Below are 17,175 nucleotides of genomic sequence, written 5' to 3'. Positions count from 1 at the left end.
TAGCTTGCTTAAGATTGCCAAAAGCGGGGAGGGTCCAGCCGGCATTGAGCTGAGGCCATCAGGAGCCTCCCGGCTAGAGAGGCTTTGGGAATAGCTGTGGGAGCAAGAGAAGGAAGGGGGAGGGGAGGGGAAGGTGGGCAGAGGTGTGGAAAGAGGAAGAGCAAGAGTGAGGGATGAGAAATGCCTGGTTTAGAAAAACCAATCCATTTCTACAGGCCTTAATTAAAAGAAAGACAAACGCTCATGTAAAAATCCACACCTAGAGGCTCTCAGGTACAGAGCGATCACAGGAAAGGCAGGGTGTGCAAACAAGCTTTCATTAAGAGACCTGTCAGCTCTGTTTCATTTCTCCAGACTACTCTGCATTCTGCTGGCAATCCAGCTGGAAGGACAAACACGTCTGAACGGGCAAACAAAGGTGGGAACATTCCACCTACAAAACAGGACAGATCAGAAAGATGCCAGGGAGGGGGGATGAGATGGCCTTTTTCTGAGCAAACAACCACAGCCCCTCCCCTTAACTCCAAACTCATCAGAAACATGATTTTCTGGCTTTTTATGCAGCAACAAAAAGACATGGGGTTCAGAGACAACACCATTGGTTGTCTATTCCCAACTCTCTCACACATCCCAAGATATGATCCTGTTTTGGTGTTCAGCCTTTTAGAGTCTGAATGTCTAGCGACAGGGCCTTCTTCAGTTCTTAAGAGTGAATCTTGGTGAACCTAAACGGATCATGGTAATACCATCTCCCTTGCTAAGGAATGGTTACGACATTGTCATGTGGCATCATCATGTGACAAGGTCACATGCAACCACAAGCCCCAGGTGATCGTTCTGACCAATAAAATGTGACAGGAACTGGGTTTCTCGCTCTTGAAACACACACACACACACACACATATGTGGGGAGAAACTTCCTTCTGCCTTTGAACAGGTGTTATCTGGAGCTGTTGCAGCCACCTCGTTATCATGAGAATGCAGCTGACACAGCAGGAAGAGCAGGAAGATGGAAACCTAGAACCATGACAACTTTCTTGAATGTATACTCCCGGAATGCCCTACTTTCGAAGTTCCTGTTATACAACATAATTCATTTCCCTACTGCTTAAGTTTCTGTTAAGTGTGGCTTGAAGCTGAGAGGACCATGACTAATGCAGGGTTATCTAGTGAAGTAGGGGACAGAATGCTACAACCTTAAACTATGATCCTAAAAAAGACAAAAGACAGCTGTAAGTAATTGCAGAGACCCCCTTTAATGTCTGTGGAACAGAAGAACCATGTTGGATGGGGAAAGCAGGGGCAGGACACACGTGTCGCGTATCTATGGGGTGTTGTGGTTACATCTGTGACAGGATCAACTAACTTACTGGCTCTCATTTCACCTAATAACATAAGACCCTCCCAGCTGACTACACACAGTTTAGGTTATCACCCTCTATGACTCCTGCTCCCTGCCCTGCACCCTAGATTCTCTGGGACTTACCGCAGTTTTCCTGACTCTGATGGAATGTGCTGGAGTCTATTATGAGCCCTACTTTTCAGAAGGTGCTGAACAGGCCCTGAAGATGTACATCTTGCCGATGGTGGGTCAAAACCAGAGTTCTGCAGGCTGAGATTTTTCCTTTTATTATTATTATATTAAACTTGGCTGTGTTTTCCTTTGGTGGCTCTGGCATCCTATGCAGTAGTGCTGGACATTTGCAGGCAGTTAAGGCCCAGTCCAGCAGGAAGAATGATTTCTGTGACTGCTGGTCTGTGCAAGCCCTCCAGCTGCAGGAGCAACCTCCCTTGAGGAGAAGTTGTGGGGGTGGGCCTGGTGGGGAGGGGGATAGGCTGGGACAGATGGAAGGATGGAACATTGGACCCGGTGGTCAGGGGTCAATGGGATGTCCTTCTCACCAGGAGCAACAGAACACTGACTCCAGCATGCTCCCATTTCAATTAAAGCAGTGGGAGGCCCACCCAGTGTGCATCAGACAAAGGCCTGGGTCCTTCTGGGCTGCCCTTGGAGGAGGAGCAGCATAGTAAGGGATGGGGCGCCCATTCTGCTAGCGGAGTGATTCCCGGAGATGCAATCTGGGCGGGATGTATCCGTGTGGCTGGCCCCTCGTGTCCAGGTGTCACATCTTAGTGTCACGAGCCTGGTATAAACATTGAATTTTTAGGATGCATTTTCACTGAGAGGCTACCACTCTGGGAGCCTCTCTTTTTCCTGCAAGAAGCGCCTCTCAAAGGAGTGATTCTGGTTCTCAGAGGCATTCTGAGCTTTGGGATCTAGTCTCAGGCTTTCCAGGGAAGGAAAAAGCTATGGCTGGAAGATCTTTTAGTTTTCTGCAGTGCCGGATGCCACCTAGAAAAGCTAATTTTTATCTGAAAGGAAAGAACCGGCTAGGATTGATCACGCCCTCCTTTCCCATCCCTGGATCATGTCCTTCCACGGCCCTCCTTGCCATGCGGTTGTGAAGTTGTTTTGTTTTCCTCTCTTTTTCCCATAAAAGGTCATGAGCTCTGTTTCTTGTCTTTAAGATTCCCATACTTGGTGGCACAAATGAGGCAGGCTCAGCATTCTGTTGAAGGAGTGAAGAGTTTGGAAGTTCCAGGTGGTGCGGGAAACTAGACTGGCTCCAGCAAGTAGATCTTTCCCAAACCTGAAATGGCCATACAATCCTGTATGTGAGACAGGTTGAATGCAGAGAATGGGCATTTCCAGGTTGTAGCTCTCATCTCATCTCACACACAAAAAAGACCACCACTGGGAGTCCTGTTCCCCGGCTTTTATGCTCACCCCTCCCAATCACTTCACATCAGTTAATTCTCCAGATTTACAAGCTAGAAAACTCCAGCTCTGGCACTCAGCACACAGGCCTCAACAGGGGCCGTGGATTTCAACCCAGAGGCCCCAGCTTCTCACCCTGCTTAAGGCCCCTTCCACCTGCCAGTCTGCACCATGACAGCAGTGCTGTGGGTACAATGCCAAGCACACCCATGCCAGGCAGTCCTACCAGGCCCTGATTTGATGGGGTGCAGCCATTCTGCTCAATTACACCTTCCTCTCCAGCTGCCTAACCTTGACCAAGATGGGGACCTGATTAAAAACCCCATCAGTTTCTAGCTCTTCCTGTAATTTTGATTGATAACATTAAATGCTAATACAAAAACATCTTATCTCTGATGAAACAAAAGCTGACAGAAAGACGGATGCTGAAAACCAGCCATATGGTGGACACGATTCCTGGGCCTGGCCCTGTTCACAGTAGCGCTCTCTGGCAGAAAAGAGTTGACACTGAGAAGCTTGAGGACCTACATTTAATAAATCAAACTGTACTGGCATCATCAGAATATTCACAGTTTGCAACAGGATCAGTGCGTTTTCTCACTTGCAGACTCGGAGGCATTTCAGGAGAAGGCGACTTGGGCGCGCCGTTCCGATGCTTCATTCTTGACCCTCTCTGGGGCTTTCAATGTGTCATTGTGTCAGATCCCTCTCCCCTTCAGGTTTTCACGGTGCTCCTCGTGCCTCTGCCCTCTGGGATCCCTTTGCCGTCTTCCGGTGTGGAAGCTTCAGCTGCTGGCTGGCTGGCCTCGAAGGAGTCCAGGTGAGATTTAGGGAGCTCCCCCTGGATGGCCAGGCCTGGCGGGGTTGGCCCCGTCTCACTCCTCTGACCCTCCATGGGACTCTCTCTTCTGACCTCTTCCAGTTCTGCAGCTGCCTGTTCCTTTGTCAGTTTAATTATTTCCCTTCCAAGGCTGTTTACTTCTTCCTCAGAAGGTAACTGGGGTAATGAAGGATGAAAGAGCTTGCATTGGTTCCCGCGACTCTGATTTGCTGGGGAGTTGACAGCGGGCCTCCCAGCATCCTCAGGCGCTGTCAACACCTCAGCAGCGGCACAACTTTCATCTCCTTCTTGCTTCTGAGCCTCCCCTGAAAACAGAACGAGGACAGCATTAAACCTCTGTCAGCAAGTCAGCCCTCACCGCCCCTCTTCTGCCAACCTCCCGCCCAGCCTACCAGCACAGGGCCTCTGAAAAAGGAGCAAGACTTTTTTGGCTCCCTGTGCAGGTCACTGGAGCCGAAGGGGAATACAGGACCCAGGTGAAACCAGCGAGCATGCATTCTAGTGATTCCTGCATTATTAACAGAGGGCAAGGGAGCACTTGGGCCATGTCATAATCCATCCTTTCCAGGCACCTGGTTAGCTTCTGTTCCATTCTCTAATGGCCGCTCCTTGTGCCCATTAAATATTTAAATTGAGGACGAAGGTTTTGTTGGTTCTGTAGCTCAGAGCCAGGGCTTTTAGTAGTGAAAAAAGGTTCCGGCTGCATTGAGGGTGGGAAGCAGAAGGATAGTTCAGAAGGATTTAGTGCCACCCCTTCTCCACGATTCTCCATCAGTATCTCATTCCTTAATGCAGACACCTGGTGTTCCTCAATATCAAATAAATTATATGCAAATACAGCTTCTAGCTCCCTCCCCTGTTGAGTTGTTGTCCCTAAACCACTTCTCTATAGGATGGAAATTCTAGCACTGCAACAGGAAGGGCATGGGAGAGAAGGGGCAGCCCTAAAGTGCTGACGTCCAGCCTTCATTTCCCTACTCACTTGCTTTGTGATCAGGATAGGACTCTCTGATGCCCCTTCTGGACCTAACCAGCAATGGTTACTCTGCATAAGTGGGAAGCAGCATGGTGGAGCCAGCTCTTAGTACCTGGGCATGTGCATTCAACAACAGACACTGAGTTTCCCCAGAAGCCAATCTCTTCTCAGCCCTCAGGCTAAACGGTGAAGAAAGGTATGACAAAGCCACAATGGGTCTGGGTTTAGCCTGGGCACAGGTCCTGGACCAGGAATGAGGGGCCCCCAGGAACATTTTCTGGTACCCCTGAGTGGAACCACAGCAGAACCCTACTGTATTGGGGCTTGCTTTCAGATATGTGCAGGTATGTTTTCAGGCTGTAAGTTAGAACTTGGGGAGATAGAGAACTGCAGCAGGTTAGAAAGGATGTGGAGCATCACCTGGCCATGCCATTTTCCTGCTTAAAACCTTCTGCTGGAGCCTTGTCACTTTCAGGATACATTTCCTTTTGCTTAGGCCCTTACAAGGTCCTGCTGATGTGCTCCTGTTTCACTCTGCAGCCTCACTTCACACAGTTTCATCACACGTGTCCTCCCAGCCATGTCACGCACCCATTAGGTCTCCACATGCACTGATCAGTTTCTCTCCTGTCTTAAATAAATCCTCCCAGCTAATGTTTATTGGGTGCTTTTCCACACTAGGCACTGCGCTAAACATTTGACATGTTTATCTCATTCTAAATTTAAGTCCATGAGAACAGGAGCCTCATCTGACTCATCCAGTGTCTGACACATTCTAAGCATTCAAAAATATTTAAAAAATAGTTCCCTTTCTTTTATAAATGGAAGTATAATATACATAAAGAGAAATGCACAGAACTTATGTATCCAGCTCAATGAATTTTCACAAAGCGAACTCACCCATATAACCAGGATGAGAAACAAAATATTACCAACCCCTGCAAACACTTCCAAGTCCAGGACTCCTGGACCCCCTTTCCAGTGCCTTTTCTGCTGCCAAGGATAACCATTAGCCTATTTAAAATGCTAAAATGAGATCTGCCTGGTCCTTGAACTTTATATCCAGGAATCTTACTGTGCTGGGTCCTTTCGCTTCACATGATGTTTGTGAGATTTACCCACAAAGATTTACCCATTTATGAGTACGGAATTTGTTCATTTGAATGCACCACAATTTCCAACAGGTATGTAAATGTTGAATGAAAATGGGCAAGAGAGAAACAGAAAAAGAGATAGAAACTTTGAGAGCAGACATATTAAACGATTCACACCATCACTCAAAATTGCAGAAATCTAAGTCCCAACAAAATGTGTTTTTTCCTTTATCAGAATGGCAAAAATGAAAAGGTTTGACAAAGCTCAGTGTTGAGAAGGATGCAGGGAAACAGGTACAATCATACATTAATAAAGAAAATAAAAATTAGTAAGATTCTTTTATAGGCCAGATATTTCAAGACACATTGTTCTTAGATACACACTACAACACTGTTTTTAAAAACAGAAGTCTGGAAAACTCCAAGTGCTCATCAACAGGGGATTATGTATACAGATTTACTTGCCAAGTTGCGAGATTCTTTCTGATAATATGCACTAAAAATTGTAGGTTGTCTCTGGAAAGCAGACTGAGGACCGCAGCAAGAAGCAAGGGTGGAGGAAGACTTTAAGCTTAATTTTCCACTTTTCTGTGCTATTTATATTTTTTAACATGTGCTGTATTCCTGTTTTATAAAACAAGATATGCAACCTCCAAGATTCTACCATCCATTATCACCTCATCTTTCCTTTGCTACACTGATCTGTAGAGCTAGGAACCCATATCCACTGCTTCCACTTCCCAGTGCTGATTCATACCTTTGATCCTTCAGGCTATCCTGAGTCCTCCCTGCCTGTGAGGTCTACATCCCCCTCCCCACCCTGCAGCATACTTTCCCATTAGCCACATGCTCCTCGCAAGCTGTTTCTCCCTGTAGTCTCTCCTTCAATCTAGTTCTGTGAGCATGCTGTATTCGTTCCCTATGGCTGCTGTAACAACCACAAATGTAGTGGCTTAAAACAAAACACATTCATTCCCTTATAGCTCTGGAATCAGAAGTCCAAAAAAATTTCACTGGGGCTGGGCACAGTGGCTCACACCTGTAATCCCGGCACTTTGGGAGGCTGAGATGGGCAGATCACCTGAGGTCAGGAGTTTAAGACCATTCTGGCCAACATGGCGAAACCCTGTCTCTACTAAAAATACAAAAATTAGCCAAGTGTGGTAGTGTGTGCCTGTAATCCCAGCTACTCAGGAAGCTGAGGCAGGAGAATCAATTGAACCCGGGAGGTAGAGGTTGCAATGAGCTGAGATTGTGTCAATGCACTCCAGCCTGGGAGAGAGAGCGAGACTCCGACTCAAAAAAAAAAAAAAAATTCACTGGGCCAAAACCAGGGTTGTGCTCCCTTGGAGGCTCTGGGGCAGAATCCATTTTCTGCCTCTCCCAGTTTCTGATGGCTGCCAGGATTCCTTGATTTGTGGCTGCATTCTTCCAATCTCTGCTGCTGTGGTCACACTGCCTCTTTTTCTGTGTGTGCACAATCTCTCTCCTGCCTCCCTCTTGAAAGGATACATGATATTGCATTTTTGGCCCACATGGATAATCCAGGATAATCTCCTAATCTCAAGATCCATAAATCAATCATATCAGCAAAGTCATTTTGCCATATAAGGTAACATTTACAGGTTTCAGGGAATTGGACCTGAAATCTTTGAGGGTCAGTATTCAACCTCCTACACATGCCTTCCCAGTTGCCTTTGTTGATTCTGATATTTCCTTCTGGCCCCTCTGAGGGCATTTCCCCCAGTGATCTGCCATCTGTTTCTCTTCCTTCATTCTCACTCATTAGCTATCACATGACCTTAATTTCTGCCTCTGAGTACAGCTCCCAGATCTATATTGATGGCTCTGCTCGCTTCTTGTAGAAGATACAGACCCATGTTTCTGGCTGCCAATAGGATCCTCTACCTGGAAAATCTGCTGGAACTTTCTAGAAGATAGTTTTCCCCCATAGAGTCCCTCTTGTTCGCAGTTTCAGTAATGCTTCATAGTCACATGGGCTTAAGACCTTGAAGACCAGTCAATGCCAAGTCCTGTCTTTGTCCCTCTGTATTAGTCTGTTTTCATGCTACTAATAAAGACATACCCAAGACTGGGTAATTTATAAAGGAAAGAGGTTTAATGGACTCACAGTTCCACATGGCTGGGGAGGCCTCATAATCATGGCAGAAAGCAAAAGAAGAGCAAAGGGACATCTTATATGGCAGCAGGCAAGAGAACGTGTGCAGAGGAACTCTTATTTATGAAACCATCAGATTTTGTGAGACTTATTCGCTACCAAGAGAACAGTATGGGGGAAACCACCCCCATGATTCAATTATCTCCACCTGGCCCCACCCTTGACATGTGGAGATGATTACCATTTAAGGTGAGAGTTGGGTGAGGACACAGCCAAACCATATCACCCTCAATGCTATAGACTGAATGCTTGTGTCCTCCCAACATTCATATTGAGGCCCTAATCCCCAGTGTGATGGTATTTGGAGGTGAGGCCTTTGGGAGGTACTCAGGGTTAGAAGAGTCATTAAATGGGTTCCTCATAATGGGATTTGTACCCTTACATGAAGAGGAAGGGACCAGAACCCCCTCTTTCTCTGCCGTTTGAGGATACAGCAAGAAGGCCGCCATCTGCAAAACAGGATGAAGGCCCTCCTGAGTCACAGAATCTCTTAGCACTTTGATCTTGGACTTCCCAGCCTCTGGAACTACGAGAAATAAATGTCTGCTTCTTGTTGAAAACACTCAGTCTATGGTAGTCTGTTACAGCAGCCTGAACTGACTAAGACATGTTCCTTGCATCTGCGCACTCTTCTCCTTGCCCAATACCAAACATGGCTTGGATTTCTAAGGTTTCTAGATAAATTGCTGAGGCATGTTTCCCCAAGGTTCAGCTGGATGTGACTTTTAGACCATCCCCTCAGCCAGTGAACAGGTAAGCATTCAGAAGGCAAGGGCAAACCATGCCCAGTGTTTCTGGAACTCAGACCCTGGCAGGTGACAGGTATGTGGTGACAATTTATAGGATGAATTTACAAGGATTATTTATATAATTTAGAAAAAATGTGTATTTAAAAACACATAAGTCTAAGCATGTGGTTAGATACGTTAGGTTAAATATAACCTAAAAAGGGCCGGGCACCATGGCTCACACCTGTAATCCCAGCACTTTGGGAGGCTGAGGCAGGTGGATCATGAGGTCAGGAGTTCAAGACCAGCCTGGTTAACATGGTGAAACCCCGCCTCCACTAAAAAAATACAAAAAATTAGCCAGGCATGGTGGCGCACGCCTGTAGTCCCAGCTACTCAGGAGGCTGAGGCAGAAGAATCACTTGAGCCCGGGAGGCAGAGGTTGCAGTGAGCCAAGATTGAGCCACTACACTCCTGCCTCAGCAGCAGAGCTAGAGTTCATCTCAAAAAAAAAAAAAAAAAAAATATATATATATATATATATAACCTAAAAAGGAAATATAATCTAACAAGTTTGAATTAAAATGGAGCTTAGAATTTCTGCAACATGTAACAATGTTATCACATCTGTGATCCATTCTAATTTTAATACAACATAAAAGTATTGATACGACATAAAAGTATTGATTGATATGCATGGTATGTAGTGTTGAACATTTCTTAATTACATAATTGAATAAACTTTTGAGCATTTATTTATTTAATCAAACGTTTAAAAGTTTTAAAATGACTGAACCTTGGTAAAAACTCTGAGAAGCTCCAGAAGAAATGAACGAGTGAAATCAGGGGACTTTAAGACTAAAATGAAACTACCAAGATGAAGGGTGGAGCACAAGGAAGAGAAAATGATCATAGACAGAAGCAGCAATGTGATAACAAACATCAGTATCAACAGGGAAGAGGACTGTAGGTTTCAGCTGAGTAAAGTGGGTTGTGGCTACTGTTGCCACACCCTATAGCTCTAATTCTCCCGATACAAATTTGCTTTTCACATTCAAAATAAGCTTCCATTTCCTTTAGCCTTTTTGATGACCATAGACAAATCCCAGGGACAGAATTTTGACCAAATCTACTTTATGCTTTCTGAAGCCTGCATTTAGTCACAACTATGTTTATTCTCCTAAGAAGTCACCAGCCTCAGTAAGCATTGTATCTGCAAAGGAGACCATTACTTGTGCTCACAATGAAATACATGAATATAATAAAGCAAGCCTTGATTTTTTAAAAAAATAGCTATTCAGATCTGTTCATACTTACCAGGATAAGGTATGCTAGTTCTTGATGCGCAAATGTTTAGATGTGTGAATAAATCAAGCCTTGATTTTGAAAAAAACAACTATTCAGATCTGTTTAGCCAGGATGAGGTATGTTGGTTTCTAATAGGTTCCTTTGATTCTAGTCTCCTCCTGCACTAATCCAACCTATTGGGAGACAAGAACCTTTCCTAAAGCTTCGCTACCCAAAGTGTGGTTCATGGACCAGCAGTGGCAGCATCACCTGGGGACTTATTAAACATGCAGGGTCTCAGGCCCTACTCCAGAATTACTGGTTCTGAATCTTCACTTTAATAAGATCCTGGGTGATGTGGGTGAACACTTCAGTTTGAGCAGCACTGCAAGCTCAAAGCACAAATCTCACCATGTCTTTCCCCAGCTATACATCATTTAAAGGCTGCCAGTGTCTTGGGAACAAAGCCTAAGCTCATAACCTGGCATTCAAGGCCTTCCATGACTCAACATCCATCTACATTTCTACCTGGCAAACCAGCTCCTCTCCTTGTTCCCTCTACTCCAGCCACACTGAGCCCTTCATGTCACCCACCCCTGTCCCCAGCACCTATACTTAGAAAGTTGATTCCTCCATGACTATCATTCTGTCTTGTATGTCCCAGGGATGAACTTCAAGAGTCAGCTCCACCTCCACATCTTCCATGATGCCTATTTGATTAAATCTGGCCAGAAGTAATATTCCTACCTTAAATATAGAAACTTGCCTGATTAATTTTTTCACCTTGTTCCATAGTGGGGACTCAATAATAAATAGCTTATTACATGTTTGAATATATGAACAATATACATGAATGCATGAATCCATGAAAATATTAGTACATCTCTTTAAATATAATTCGTTAATATATGAAAGCAATCCTTGAATTTATGGTATTCATTTAAGGTTGTATTCAGGTTGCTACTCTAAAAGTTCTTAAAACGGTACTTTTGAAAAAGAAAGATAAAGATTTCTGACTTGCACAAACATTTATCTACATCTAAGGTAGCTCAGGGAAGCAATCACATAATTTTCATACTCACAGATGAAAATTTTTATAGTGGTTATACAGGGGACATGAGAAACAGCGGGTCAAAATGAGCAGGTTTCCAGCATGGTGGGGAGGCTCTATTTAAAAGGAGTAAATTACGGTACTTTCAGCAGCTAAATTTTTCACCAACGTGAGATGAATACACTCCTTCTGTAAATTACTCTTATGAAATTACTTCTTCCAGGACACTTAATAGTATATTCTAGTGCCCCTGAAAAATTAATTAACCTTACTCATAACAACCTAACCCCTAAACCATCTGTGGTGTGTTTTTACTGTAGGTCAGGTTAATCTTCTCTACCTTAATTTATATCTAAGTGAGGGTGGTCTAAATTACACAGGGGACTTTCAGTTGCTGGTATTTTGCCTTGTGCCATTTCGTTAGATGACATTCTGCTCATGTCCAAAGGTATGAGTCTCTTTTAATATGGTAAACCTCTGAGATTAGCAGGGAGAACTTTTTAACTTTTTAAGCAGTGGGTGCAGGGGGGTGCGTGTGGGGCCAACACTGCAGTCCTCATTAGAGATTAAAACACAGCCACAATAAGAGGCATGAACTCAGGTTGTAATCCTACTCTGTTTACTTTTTCTGAGAAAGGCTAGATTTTCAGAGCCTCAGGACCACAGAGCTACAGGAGCCAGGATCTAGGACTGGACTGTAAGTCAACAGCAGGATTTACCAACCCACTCCCCCATTTTTTTCAAATTTAAATTTAAATTTTTAATTTAATTTTTTTTTTCTTTGAGACAGGATCTCACACTGTCCCAGCCTGGAGTGCAGTGCCACGATCACAGCTCACTGCAGCCACAACCTCCTGGGCTCAAGGGATCCTTCTGCCTCAGCCTTCCGAGTATCTGGGACTACAGGCATGTGCCACCACGTGCAGCTAATGTTTTAATTTTCTTTTTTAGAAATGAGGTCTCACTGTGTTGCCCAGGCTGGTCTCAAATTCCTGACCTCAAGCAATCCTCTCACCTCAGCTTCCCAAAGTGCTGGGATTATAAGTATGAGCCACCCTTAGACTGCTTTTTTTTTAATCCAAAAGATACCCCCAAATTATACTCAAGTCATTATCAGGAGACAAAAAAAGGTTACTAAAAATGTCACAAGCATTGAGCTATCACTGGGACCTCTGGTTACTTGCTGTGGGAGCAAAATCCTCCTTTAAAGATTCTAGAATCTTAACTCTTAAGCTGTGGGCGTTTTATTTTTCAGGATAGACACATAGCATTGCTATTTCTATAAAAGATTTCTGAACCAGCCAAGAGTGGGAAAATATTAAAAAAATAGTAATTATTCAGTGTTTTAGCAAACAATTATCATTAATACTTATTATTAACAATGATACACATCAATGGTGAGGATGCAATCAACGGCTACAAAAGCATTATGACACAAATAGTGTGGAAAGAAAAAATTATTTCCTCTAAAAGATAAAGAAACAGTATCCTCTTTGTTAAAAAAATTGCCAATCACCCAAAAATGTGTCCCCCACTCCCCACTGCCACTGGCCCGAAGAGGCGATTCATCTTCCTTTGTTAGTTGCTCTCTGATAGGCTTTGTCCTCCCAAGCGCGCGCTGATTTCAGTTGGAATTGATCACAGATGCGACAGTGATGAGGCCATCCCCGACGCTGACAGCCATGGCATAAACGCTTCCTTATTCCCACCCAGCGCTGTCGGAGGACGGGGTAGGAACAATGAGAGCTAATGATGCAACTCTGGAAGTTATCATTTTGAATCAGTCCACGACTTACACCGCCCTTGTAAAAATCAAGCCAGGCTCATGCTCCATTTCAGGTTAGCAGGCCCAGGTCCACCCCGAGGCTCAGCAAGCCCAGAACAGACAGAAGGCTTTGGATCTCCATGTGGACATTGGATCCTGGCATGGCATAACCACCAGCCAAGACATGCTCCAAACCACACAGGGGGTCATGGTGTTCCAGGCTAGCCTTACAAGCAGCCACATGAGGCTGGCTGCAAAGACCCAGCCTTGCTTTCTGGCTGGTGCGGAACCAATTAAAGTCAGGGTCTCTCTCTAGAAATTCTCCCCACATGTACTTGGGGGGTAACCTTTCTGTTCAAATCCCAGATATGTCCTGGCTTCTACCACTCCATGCACTATTATGGTCCTATGATCAGGCTCTCAAACCTGTTGGCTCATCTGGGTCTTCTTACCCAGTGAAATGGTCTTCTTACCACTCCATGCACTATTATGAGTGATTTAAAGCAACAACTATGCATTATTTTTCACGAGTCTTTGGGTCAGATGGGCGGTTCCGGTTCTGCTAATCTAAGCTCAGCTCAGCAAGACTCCCTCATCCATATGCAAGAGAGAGCTTGCAGAGCCTAGCTTAGATTAGCAAAACCAGCCATCTGACCCAAAGACTCATGAAAAACAATACATAGTTGTTGCTTTAAGTTCTACATTTTGAGTTGGTTTGTTACCCAATAATAGCTAACTGATACAGCTGGTTAGTCCATTTAGCTGAGGGTACAGTTTTTAGGGCAGACAATCATGAGGTTGGAAAGGTAGGCTAGGCCAGGCTGCAGAGTTGAGATGTTAAGTGCAAGACAGTGGAGAGCCACTTGGGATTTTTGAGCATGGCACAAACGTGATGAAACGGTACTCCAAAAACTTTATTCTATGGTAGCAGGATGAAGATGGGAATAAAGCAAGGAGAGTCAAGGAGGATGGAAAACCAGGAGAGGAGCCCTCCCGACAAAAAAAATGAGGGCCTGAACCATGCCAGAGGCGATAGGTCCCAAGGTGTGAAAACTCTGCAGAAAGAGTTGAGTGAAAGACCACATGTAGATGGAGATGGAAGGTTGACAGTGGTTGATGGCTCCAAGGTTTTGAGCCTGAGAAGCTGAGAGGGTGACAAAAAAAGAAGGAAGAAAGCAGGAAGAGTTGGTGATGTCATGCTTGAGAAGTCCACAGAGTATTCAGGGCAAGGGAAGTTGGGGCTCTGGGAAATGTGGGGTGTAACTCTGCAGATGGAACCTTGTGGGGGAAAAATACTTTGAGAGTATTTTTATGGAGGTAATGATTAAAGGCATGAGTCTGAGCAAGAGAAGATGGAAATATGGATGTATATTGTTTATCTACTGCTGTGTAATGAATTACATCAAACCTAGCAGCTTAAGACTCAGAAGTCTGAAAACAGTTGAGCTGGGTGGTCCTGGCTAATGGTCTCTCATGAGGCGCCCATGAAATGCTGACCAGGGCTGTTGGCATCTGAAGGCTTGACTAGGGCTAGAGAATCTCCTTCCAGGATGGCTCACTCAAGTGGCTGATGGCTGGAGGCCTCAGCTCCACACCACATGAACAGTGTGGATAGCTGCTTGAGTGTCCTCATGATATGGCTGTCAGCTTCCTCCAGAGTAAACAACCCGAGAGAGAGCACAAGGGACATGTCTCATGTCTTTTATGACCTTGCTGTAGAAGTCACATACCCTCACTTCTGTATTCTACTAATCAAACAGACTGATCCTGATACAACATGGAAGACGGTTACACGGGGGCATGAATACCAAGGGGTAGGGGGAGCATTTGGTGCATTCTCAGAAGCTGGCTGCCACACTAGGGGTGGCAGAACAAGACAAGCAAAACTTCAAAAGATATGAAGTTTGTTGGGGAGACAAGACTCCCACATGGGAAGAGATCAGGTTCTCAAACCTGTTGGCTTATCTGGGACTCTATATGGGTCTTTGATCCCTTCCAGAACACCCTCCCTCCAGAACTGTCTATCTGGTAAAGGAGGAGCTTTTCTCTCTATTCTACTGCTTCGCAGACTTCCCATATACCAGGCAATGTGCCAAGATTTCCCTGAGGTAGACATGATCATGTCACTGTTTTAAAGGAAAGGAAACTGAGGCTGAAGTCTCCAGCCCAAGTTCTCATAGCCAATGTGATGTGGACCTGGCCATGAACCCAGGTTGTCCAACTCCAGGGTCCTCACTCTTTTTTTTATTTTTTGAGACGGAGTCTTGCTCTATTCCCCAGGCTGGAGTGTGATGGCACAATCTTGGCTCACTGCAACCTCTGCCTCCCGGTTCAAGTGATTCTCCTGCCTCAGCCTCCCGAGTAGCTGGGACTACAGGCACGCCCCACCACACCCGGCTAATTTTTGTATTTTTAGTAGAGACGGGGTTTCACCATGTTGGCCAGGCTGGTCGTGAACTCCTAAGCTCAGGTGAAACACCCACATCCACCTCCCAAAGTGCTAGGATTACAGGTGTGAGCCACTGCACCTGGCGCAGGGTCCTCACTCTTAACCTCTCTGCCACCATGCCTAGAGACCAGGGGCCTGCATGCTGCAGTTAAAACCTCCCAACAAGATGAACCTACATAAGCAACAAGAGGAAATCTGAGGAATGTCCCAATGATGCCAAAGCAGCAGCACAAGGGGGAAGTGGAAGAGACCGATGTCCATTGAGCCACTCCTCTGTGGCAGGCACAGTCCAGGTAAAGATGGAGAAATCGAGGCGTGCTTACCATCCTTGGGATCTGCTTTGTTCTCAGTGGGCTGCTCGACAAACTTCAGTAGTGGGGATCTCGACCTCTGTCCACTAGGAAGAGTAGGGTCGCTGAACAGTATGGTGTCCTTGCCCCCTGTTGCAAAAAAGGGGAAAATGGATGTCTTATATCATCAGTGGAGTTGGGTTACATTTAGTCCCACACACTTAATCGGCTCAGGGCTGGCTGCCCACAGACACTACCATTGAAGGGAGGCCTGCTATGATGGCTGACATGCTCCATACTTCTTTACACTATTGCACCACCCTAGCCCTAACCCTTGCACACACACACACACACACACACACACACACACACACACAAAATCCTTATCACTAATTTAGTATTGAATTATAGGCCATTTTTTTCTTTCCTCTCACTGCTTGATGTATATTCATCTTGCTTCCCTAAGTGGACCGCAGATTCTTGGAAGGGGTGATAAGCGTGTCTAGAATGCCTGGTACAGAACTGAATTCACAAAGTCATTGCTCAAAAGGGTACCAACACATCAATGGGCTGATTACTGGAAGAGACACTGATTCTTCCCAGGTGTTGGTAAATGAGAGATAGTTGGCAATTCTTTGATGTCATTAGAACTCTGCAACTGGAGAGTTGGCTAAACACTATGATTTGACTCCTACTTTGGGAAAGAAAGAAGAGGAAGAGGAGGAGGAGGAGAGAAACAATGTATTGTGTCTTTTTCCATCATTCAGTAGTTAAATGGAGACACAAAAAACAATGAGCAGACAGAACAGACTGGTCTGATTTATACTAGAAGAGGCTCTTTTTCCCTTTACTTTCGCCATGGTTTGAAAACATCATAACACGATTCTTCATCATAACATCCTTCACCACTGCAGGAGGCCAATGCTATTGCCATGACATAAACTGTATCAGATCTGGGGAGCTGCCACTCTTTCCTGTCCTCCCACTTTGTATCTATGTGGAGCCCAGAGATAAGAACAAATGGCCACAGCATAAAATTCATTCAGCCAGGTCCCCAAAGCTAATTTCATCCTTTAATATTTGTTTTGTACTAATTGAATTCTCTATTTCAATTGACTATTCTAATCAGAAAAGTTCAAGGAAAGGAAGATAATGCATTTCTACTTATTTACATGCAGGGACGACATAACACACTGCTGATATTAGCCAGAAAAACAGATATTTTAGATAGAACATACTCCCAAATCCTACTGAAACATTGTAGCTCAGGCCTTCAGGCAGCAAAAAGAAAAAAGGAAATAATTGTTATTGCATAATAGCCATTTGAAGTTGTACCTAGACCAAACAAAACCATAGAAAATTCTCGGCATTTGTTCACTCAAGTAACTTCCATCTTTTAATATAAATTGTAGAAATGAAACAGTGAGAAATTTCACCAAGTCATTTTGAGAAAAAAAAGTAAAAACCCCCGTACATGCACAGAAATGGCAATCTCACTGTATGAATACATGATCAATTTGCCGAACTGTGTTGAAATTCAATGCAATAAAAGAAAGGCCTTCCTAGAAGATGAGGTTTTAACAGCATCAAAAGATTCTTGTGCAGAAATGGTATCATTCAAATCCCCAGGACTGTACTTGGCAGTTATTAGTTCTGTCAGGTCTTCTGACAATAAGTTCAAGGAATCACTGCTAAAAATTCCAATTTATGAAACACACATCCAGGCAACCTAAGGC

General features: G+C 44.6%; 1 protein-coding gene across 3 annotated transcripts in view; it reads right to left on the bottom strand.

Annotated features, from left to right (window-relative positions):
- Positions 1 to 1,237: 1,237 nt before the first annotated feature.
- The window catches only part of CCDC149 (coiled-coil domain containing 149), a 107,245-nt gene continuing 91,307 nt past the window's right edge, over positions 1,238 to 17,175 (bottom strand). For 2 of the 3 annotated variants that reach the window (XM_030800966.1, XM_030800968.1), the window contains exons 11-13: positions 16,678 to 16,710; positions 15,473 to 15,589; positions 1,238 to 3,925 (exon numbers count right to left, since the gene is read on the bottom strand). In XM_030800966.1, coding sequence (XP_030656826.1) covers positions 3,495 to 3,925; positions 15,473 to 15,589; positions 16,678 to 16,710 — 581 coding nt within the window. In that variant the 3' untranslated portion in view covers positions 1,238 to 3,494. The remainder of the gene's footprint in view (positions 3,926 to 15,472; positions 15,590 to 16,677; positions 16,711 to 17,175) is intronic. The other variant, XM_030800967.1, reaches the window with a different exon arrangement.

This window comes from Nomascus leucogenys, chromosome 20 (assembly GCF_006542625.1).
Source record: "Nomascus leucogenys isolate Asia chromosome 20, Asia_NLE_v1, whole genome shotgun sequence".
Taxonomy (NCBI): domain Eukaryota; kingdom Metazoa; phylum Chordata; class Mammalia; order Primates; family Hylobatidae; genus Nomascus; species Nomascus leucogenys.
This window is presented reverse-complemented; position numbering and strand designations above follow the sequence as displayed.